The sequence below is a fragment of the Trachymyrmex septentrionalis genome, unplaced genomic scaffold (genome assembly GCF_001594115.1).
Source record: "Trachymyrmex septentrionalis isolate Tsep2-gDNA-1 unplaced genomic scaffold, Tsep1.0 scaffold27, whole genome shotgun sequence".
In the NCBI taxonomy this organism is placed as follows: domain Eukaryota; kingdom Metazoa; phylum Arthropoda; class Insecta; order Hymenoptera; family Formicidae; genus Trachymyrmex; species Trachymyrmex septentrionalis.
The window spans coordinates 1,158,151-1,167,600 of record NW_017305430.1 but is presented as its reverse complement, the minus strand read 5'-3'; the positions used below and the strand labels follow the sequence as shown (position 1 = coordinate 1,167,600).

At 33.3% G+C, this 9,450-nt stretch overlaps 1 protein-coding gene across 5 annotated transcripts in view; it reads left to right on the top strand.

Moving 5' to 3' along the window:
• LOC108749178 (limbic system-associated membrane protein-like) overlaps positions 1–9,450 on the top strand; it is a 292,256-nt gene that overhangs the window by 269,211 nt on the left and 13,595 nt on the right. For all 5 annotated transcript variants that reach the window (XM_018487719.1, XM_018487718.1, XM_018487720.1 and 2 more), the window contains one exon: positions 1,541–1,713. In XM_018487719.1, the coding sequence (XP_018343221.1) occupies positions 1,541–1,713 (173 nt within the window). The remainder of the gene's footprint in view (positions 1–1,540; positions 1,714–9,450) is intronic.

Genomic DNA, 9,450 nt, shown 5'->3' with positions numbered 1-9,450 from the left:
ACTTTCCAGATATTTATCGCCTAGAGTTTTCGCGCAAGACGCTTATGGGTAAAATCTTCGTTTCTTTTATTGTCAGAGAAGTCTGAGATGTGTGCAGCTAGGGACAAGCGAACGATCGCTAGAGGTAAACGAGATGCAAGGCACAACGAGCGAGAAAGTTTCCGGCTGAATATCCGTGGAAATTCGCCGCGGTTTGGCGCGTCTTGGGCATCGGTAAACGCCCGGCCAAACCGTCGTAATTGCCATGACTAAGTTATTCACTTAAGCCACTCGGGCGATGCTCGGGTTATGCGTTATCGTCGCGACGGTGGCTGCATTAATCTCCAAGTAGAAAGGTGCTTTGTCGTCTCTCGCAATCCCCGTGCTGCGCCCTTCGTCAACCATGAAAATCATCCTTAATCCTTGATCATAGTCGACCTTAGAACTAACAGCCCTTGGAGAGACAGATATTATGGATGCGAAACTTTCTCGTGCGAAAATACATGGCGTGATTTCTCACATTTTGCTACAATTTGCATTCTCGTAATTTTCATTTAATTGAATCTTCTGAGAGACTTTAATTAATTATCCTACGCATTTTGCTACAATCTGCGTTAAGATGTGAAAATTAAAAGAAAAAGGCATTAATGAACAGATTTATACAAAGATCCTATTTTTATAATTATTGTAAATATTAGATAAATTTTTTACACGAAATCGTTATTGTAATGAAGTACATAACATACAGCATCTATAAAAGAATCCACTCTGCAATTCGTTTTATTATTACGTAGAGAAGTAGAAGAAATATTTGAAATATTTTTGAAATGCTTTATAAATGAAAAATAATTTTCACATGAAGAATATCTTAATATTGACTATTTGGTTTAGCCATGTTTTCGAATAATCGATTTTTGTATAATCGATATCATCAATTTTGTACAAGATTATCTATGTATGCGATGCTTTCTTCATTGAGTATCGTTTCTTCAATTTCTATGCAACGATTTTTTTAATACTATTTTTTATTATGTTTCATTTATGATTCTAGTTATCTTTGAATTTTATATGTTACTTGATGACCCAAATTATGATGATCTAATATTGAAAAGACAGATATTATAGGTATTTTACATTCTTTTGATTTATATTTTTCAAAGTCTATACATATTATTTACGTTGTTAAACTACTGAAGTCTATTGCTTTATTAAGTGATAATAACATTAAGAAGCGAGGAAATTGTTTGTAAGAAGATTTTTCATTTACAGATAATTATAAATACTTCGATTTTCTTGTTTATTATAAGAATTTATGAGATTCAGCATTCTCTAGATATCGTAATACGCATACAATCTTTAGATCTAATTTTGTTTTAATAACGAATATGCTTGTTCAACAAAATGTTATAATTATGTGAAAGCAATTTTCAGATTTATGATTTAACGAGAAAAATTATTATTAATATTAATTTGTTATACGACGCGTCATTCACAGATGTTACTTAGATCGAACAAAGTGGTTCCTATCTTCAAGAAACATTGTTGTAATTTATGTTCGCAGTAAGCCAGGCGAAGCATCAGCAGAACTCAAGTGCCAATAATGCAATCGCCTCATTGAATGCCCCGGAGGGTAAAAATGAAGATGTTCTTGAAGGACCAATTGGAGAGGTGCTTGCTCAAAGTGGTACCACGGCAGTTCTGCCGTGCAAAATTACCGATCCTGGAGCTGGAACGGTAAGTGTCACACAGTTTGTCTAATAATATATATAAATTTTATTTCGGTTTATTTACGTTGGATAAATATTGAGAAGTGTAAAAGATTTTAAGGAGTGATTTCTCATACAAATTCAAGACGAAAATTTCATGTGATTATATATGTCCGCGAAATAGCTTAATTAGTTGAAAGAGACAAGGTGTCAAAATTGAAGGAAAAATTTTTTCCAAAAATTACTCGGATTACTTTAAAACTTGCTAAAATTCAATATTAATATAACTTTAGTGATTTTCGAAATTTTTGGAAAAAACAAAATTTTCCTTTCAACTTTGACACTAAGTACCTATAAAATTAAACCATTTTGGACATATGATGGTATATAAAAGTTTGTGTTTTAAATTTAAGAAATCATTCTTTAAAATTTTTACTTAGTAGCCCTGTATATAAATGTTTCAATTAGAAGTATACGTGTTATTTATTTTTTTGCTAATGAAAGATAATTGTCATGTAACCAATTTTATCAGCTTCTTTTTGTTCCTATTGAATATATATAGCTAAAAATAATATCATAAAAGTTGAAAATACGATTTGTGTGCTCGCATTGTACTTCACTAACAGTACGCTATTTGAAACAGTACAAATCTAATATTATGTTCAAATACGGCTATTAATATCGTACTATGATAAAATGTAACACACAAAAAAAATAAAAATTTCTATCTGTTACATAAATGTTGTAAATCAAGCTATTGAAAATGACATTGTTCACTGCATTCAAATGCTTAATTGAAACACGTAAATGAGTAATTTTTCAGGAAATTATTTCTCTGAGCGTACATTGTGTGAAATATTAATAATCAATATTTTTCCCTGCTTGATTCCTCACTCATGCCATTTCTCTGCTCATCTCAAAAGCCGCTTCGTCTTCTTCCATTCACACTAGATTTTCCAGATTTTCATTTCCGTTATACAGACAGATCCGAACGATCCTCATTTAATTTCCGTTTCCTATCGTGCACACGCCAGGCGCGAATGATCCATAAAGAAAGGAGTATTCGTTATTTCTAATATGGTTGGCGTTTGTGGCGTAGCTATGAAATGACCATTCAAATGTAAACCGTCGGAACGTGAATGACAAACACGAAGATAAAATTTGAAATGTCAAAGAAGCTTTCTGTGGAAGAAATATCTTCCATCACGAGCACCATTAAAGTTGAAGTACAAATTTTCTCTGGTAACGTGAATTATCTCGACAATCGCGCGTTGAGAATATTTTCAGACACGTTTTATCTTCATAGAAGCTTGTGCTTCATAAAAAAAAAAGAACAAAATGGATTACATAACGTTAAAACAACGACATGCGTAACTAATTTTCGCTACCATGTGACGTTGATATATCTGTACACATCATCTATTCAATGAAGAATTACATAACTCCGTTCTTCGAAAATTATATTTTTATTAAAATATTATATCAAATAAAGCAATATATTTTATTGTAAAAAGGCTGATTCTATTGTGAAGAAACATTAAAGATTCAAATCTTATTTTTTATTGCTGCAAAAATGGTGTACAATATTAACGTATGTAAATTCAAATATAAATACGCATAATTAAGATAAATCTGTATTGTACTGTAGATTATATTAGTTGTCTTCCTTTACTGAGAAATTTGTATGCGAAAACAGAATTTATTTTTAAAATACAGGGTGGCAAAAAAGTTTAGCCAAAAATTTTATATTTAAATCATTAGTGACATATATTGTATTTGCAAAAAACAAACTTTATTAGTTATATTGAATATTTTATTGAATACCAAAAATAATAATTAACATTCAAAGTGACAATCTTCAGCTTTAAGACATTTCAGAAATGATGACTACGCATATATTTCCATGAATGAAGTCTCTCAATAGAGCTTCAGTTCACCAACCGATAAAAATCTTTTGGTGCAGAGTCTTTTTGGTATTTAATAAGATGCAATGTAACTAACACTTCAGAGCGTTTTTCTTAAAACGTTCCAAGCAGCTATTTGACATTCAAAATGACGTTTTTAATGTCACTTTAATGTCAAAATAACATCAAAATGAATAACGATAAATAAAGCCAATTTAAATAGGTAATAATTTGATAAAAACTTTCCGGTCAAACTTTCTTGTCACTCTATACAACTATAGCAAGTTATTTATTTTGCATATGACGGAAGTTTATTAGTCAGAGATTTCGGCAAAATTCTAATCAAATAAAATAAGTAACACAAAAACAGAGAGATACAAGAAATCAATAACTGTCTCACATATTTGTCTCATAACTATATAAGCTTGACGTAACATTTTAATAACTCTTTATAAAACTCAGGATTCTCTGATTTGTCGAGTTCGCGATTGAAAGCACAAACGAGTACATATTCCATCCCTTATGGAGATATTCTGCGTAACCATGCAAATATGTGCGTCCTGAATACGGCACACGATATTGAAAGCGGAAACGAACGTGATGTACCATGTAGGAAGTATAAATGATAAGTCGATACGGTATTTTTGCCTGTGAATTGCAGGCCGTTTGCTTTTTTTCTTTCTCTTTTTACTGCGGCCCTCGCTATGTACTTTAATGCTGTAGTCGTCGGTCCAGCAAATTGCCCCAGTTTACGGTCTACAACAGCGAGCTACTCTCGTATAGCGTATGCTCTTTGTCTTATTTAGAGTGCCATCCGCGAGAAAAAATCAACGGACAATTTGCATGAATAGAGCGAACGCATCTGCATTCGTACTTTATTTCGAGTTATTTTCATCCATGTCGGATTCTGGAGTTTCAGTAACGGACGGTAAAGTACTAATTGACAACATCCTAGCAGAAAATCGATATCCATCGCGTACTAGTACTAGTTAGAATTTTTCTCTATAAGACTCCATCCTATAAACATAATAGATATGGACTGCACTTTTCCTGATTCTAGCACCTGTGCTCCGTTGGAAAGACAATGCGCAGTATATTAACTTTAACCTTTTGAGAATAAGAGCTTTTTAATAAAAAGACTTAAAGAAAACCTTATTTTCTAAGAATCGGATAACAATTCTGACATCAGAATTTCATTCAAATTTCAAAAAATAATCTGATTATCGTGAAACTCAGTTTTAGGAAGTCTTTGATATCGCTAAGTTTGAATGTAACTTAAAAATGTCAAATTTTAAAAGAATAAAACCTCCAATGATGGAAAGTCTAGTAGACATAGCTCATAATCAAAGTTTGGAGGTCAATTTGAAAATCAGTAGTAACTATTTGCATAGTACTGCAGATGAACTTCGGATAAAGCGAAACTGGAAACTTGATGTTACTCTTTCTTTGCAATTAAACATTTCCTAAAACCAAGTTGTGTATTATATATACAGTCGGTCACAGAAAGATATTTTAGAAAGAGGAGAAAAAAGAGAGAGATCGATAGCAATCAAACTATCTCACTCTTTCTAAACTAATAACTTCATAGTAATGCGCAGTCTACGCTTCATCCGCACTCTCGCGTTTTCCACGCCTCACGATAATTCAACCCCTCTCGGAAAATTGGAGATTACATCTCTGCGTCACCGGTCGATTCAGTATTTGGAATGTATTCTCTCGTGAACTATGCCAAATTCCATGCCGTAACGTCGCGTAGTTGGACTGGATGCCTATTACGCACACCTCCGTTCTTCTCGCGAAGCCGAGAAAGTCCGCTCGGGAATATTTTAGAATATTTTAGCGGGTTTTAAACCGATGCGACGGTGCGCCAGATGCCGCGTGACTGTATTTCTCTTTTTTTCTTCTTCCCTCTATGGGAAAAAGGGGAGGAGAGAACGAAAGAGCAATCCGCGTTATATGCATATGCGATCGAGATGATGGAAACATTCCTTCTCTCGATACTCGCTAGCGGTATACTTTAGAAATCGGAATGGAATCTCAAGAGTCGACAGACGATTCTCTCTGCGCGACAGACGACGCACGTTTCTATAAAATTCCGACGAGTTTTCCGTGCCGCCGACATTGCGACGTGAATGAGACGTAAGCCGACTTTAAACGCGCATTTTCCAACACACCTACTTCGTAACGTTTGAAAACGGACTTACATGCACAATAACTGTCATATTTAGAATTTATGGCATGTCAAAAGTTATAGACTATTGCATGTGCGCATTCAGAAGGTTTAAGGATTCAACCCTTCCCTTTAGAAATTTATGATTAAAAGTTATGATCGACAAAACCTGATATTTTTCTCATTCATTCTAAAACGAGAAATGAAAAGTAGACATTCCAAGTTATAAAATGTCAAAAAAGCAATTTATTAGTGCAAAAAATTGCTGCTTATCAAATAATAGAATTGATAAAAACCCCTCCCGAAAAAATTCTTAAATATGCTCATAGACTACTGTCTTAGATAAAATTGCAAATTTCTTGATAAATGGTGATTAAATCTCGTTGCGGATATATTCCTCATTAAAACATATTTTTAAATAATAATCTCTCTGCATAATTATAATTTCTTTGATGGTTTCCGCATATATAAACATGATCCTGTAGCAGCTTTTCTTCAGCACTTAATAAATTACATTTCTACAGAAAAAAATGTCAGAGATTCTTTGACTCTGTACGCTTATTTCTTGAAAAGAACAGACGCTCGCTTTGACACAAATTGAAATTGCGTTTCAATAAGCAGAAACAAATCGATACACGCTGCGTGTCAATGCTAAAGCCCGCAACCGCTATAAACGAGCACGAAGACTTGGGAACACTTTCGCGGGATGCAGCATGTTTATACAAATTCCATAGAGGGTTTACTTTTCTCCCTTTGATTTCTGAATTTTACAGCTCCGTTGGGCACAGAGAGCGGAGACTTCAGCTCGTAATTTACTTACAGCAAGAGTATTTCAGGTCTCTTCTTCCCATTGCACGCATTGCCAGAGTTATGTATAAATTTAACGGCAATAAAGCGATTTACGTTTTTAACATTATTTCCTATAAGACATTCGTTTCTAGTAAAATTATTATTGCTTTTAAAATTATTATTGGCCCCCTCCCTCCCCCTCCTCTATTTGATTACAGAATAAGTTATATGGACTAAAATCTTTCACGAAAGAAGATTGATATATGTAAAATAAATGCTGTTTGTCTGACAAGTTAGTTTTGCGAGATGAGAGCAAATATGTTCAAAATAAATATAAATGTATGGAATGTATATTAATAATGTATTAACTCTTAGTATATATATGATGATTTTCCGGTTCTTCACTATACGATGGATGTTCGTGTTCCGGATTAATTTTCATCACTTTTTTAGGTAACAGATTAAAGCGAATCAGATCAAATTTTTTGTTATTGATAAAAAGGTAATCAAAAATAAATGTTGTTATTAAGTTTTATCATAAATTTGTACTTTAACTTGGATTTCATATAATGAAATAATAAATATAATATTTCTTATTACACGCAAAAATAAAAAAAAAGAAATTATAAATGTGTCCTGAAATTGAGAGACGAAGTGGATCATCAGTTTATTAAACTAATTTAGTAAATTATACACCGACCAAAATCGTTATAATTAGTATGTTTCAATAATATACTTTTTCCGTCAATAAAGAAGTTAAGTAATTTAAGCAAGCGTCTACAGTGAATTTTATAAATCATTGCAACGATAGATGATAACTTTTACGTTGTGATAACAGTACTTGGTGCATAAGATTGCTCTTCTTAGCAAGATATGATTAATAACATATTTATCAGCGACAAGATACTATTAATAGTATCTCATCTCGGTGCATTGGTAAATTTACAGTCAAAAGCGTGCAAAAAATTTGTATTCATTAGATGGGGAAGACTAGATTGGCGCTCGAAGATCACAAGCTTCTCAATGCAAATTTTATAAACGTGATCTTGATTAAGAGTTAATAGAAGAGTGTTACACATATTATATGGAGAAAAAAATGTAGCTTTAATTTTATTAAAATTTGAAAAGATTGGAAGTGAGAAGACGTTTCTCTATAGTTTGAGAGATTGATATATTTATTTATCGTCTGTGTGTGTGTGTGTGTATCGCTGCACCGATCGCTCGCTGGCAAGATTTTTGTTCTGGATGATACGAAAGTTGCAAAATCTAAGACCACTTATGCAAAACTCCCTGTCACGAACCGCATATAACCTCGGTGAATCCCGCGCGTTCTCGTCGACCATGAATAAAAGATGAATTCATGCGCGTCTTGTGTACTACAGAAATACAGAAACAAGGCTGCCCGAGGTTCTTTATACCGCAGCTAAGTCCAAAACAAGTAAAAAGTGCTATCACGGATAGTAAAAAGGGGAGAGGTTGAAGAAAAGGGGACAAAAGCGCATTGCATCTTGTCTATAACTATCATCATATGGAAGTTTACGTATCCTTTCCGCGATGATGTAACATGTCACGTATTTGCAAACGCAACTAGATATAGACATCTTAAAATTTATTCAAATCATGAATAAATCATATTTGTATCTTTTTAAAATGTCATTTACTGAAGTACACTGCAAAAACATTACATGTAAGATTACAACATCTAATATAAAGAGATATGTGTACAATTAGAACTATTTGTTGCTGAGTCTTTAGAGCCTATTAATTTACATTTTCCTTTTTCGATCACTTTAAATATGCTTCCGGAAAGCATATTTAAAGCGTTTGATCTCCGTGGATTCCGTCCGGAGGAACAATTGTGGATCTTTTTGCGAAATAAATTGCCTATTATGCTTCGTAATCATTGAGTACTCAACCTAAGTATCAAATGATCGAGAGATTCTATTTGCTTACTTTAATATGTATTTAAAATAACAGCATTGAATATAAATAGACAATAAATTTATAAGTATAAACCTAGAAATATGCAGAGAAGATAGTATAGTATCATTAAATATACATTATTATTCGAGTTCTCTCTCTCTCTTCCATTAAATGTCCATTAAATATATTTATTCTAAAAATATGTTTTAAAGAAAGTACGAACCTTCGTAAAATCTTCTAAATTCCTGCGCATATTTTCACTTAGAAGATATCGTATTATTACCGCTTATAAATTATCGGCAGACTTCTTTTCGTGTTTTATCAATGAACTCCGGAATTCTCCAATTTAAAATCCCCCATCATTTATCTTTCCTCGAAATACGTTGAAAAAGTTTCGCGTAAAAGTTGAACGGCGGAAATATTCAAAGTCGTTTTTATTTCTAGAGAGGAGGGTCTTTATTTTCAGTATTCTCTCAAATATCCAGTGTTATTTTAAATCCAGGGAGAAATTTCTGATATCAAATATTTCTTTTACAGCACAGTCTGTACTGTCTGTACAAACGTGTATATTCAGAGAAATTTTCACTCTAATATAATTGAGACTTGAGAAGTTGAGTACTCGATGATTAAGAAGCATAATAGGCAATTTATTTTGTCGCGAAAGGATCCACAATCGTTCCTCCGGACGGAACCCGCGAAGATCGGACACCTTATGTATGCTTTCCGCACGGTAATTAATCAATATTCCCACGAGCCACAATTCAAACGCGAATTATGCAAAGCACTGCGGTCAATCCTTTGAGTTTGGCTCTCAAATTTGGCGCATAACGTTATACGACTGTGCGTATAATGAAATTAACATATTCCGCCAAGATCTACTCACGTACCGAGCGTAATGCACTTATCTCATCCCAAAATGCGTCGACGCTGTGTTGTGGGATAACGTAACATCATGATGTATAATGGAAACCGTCGACCG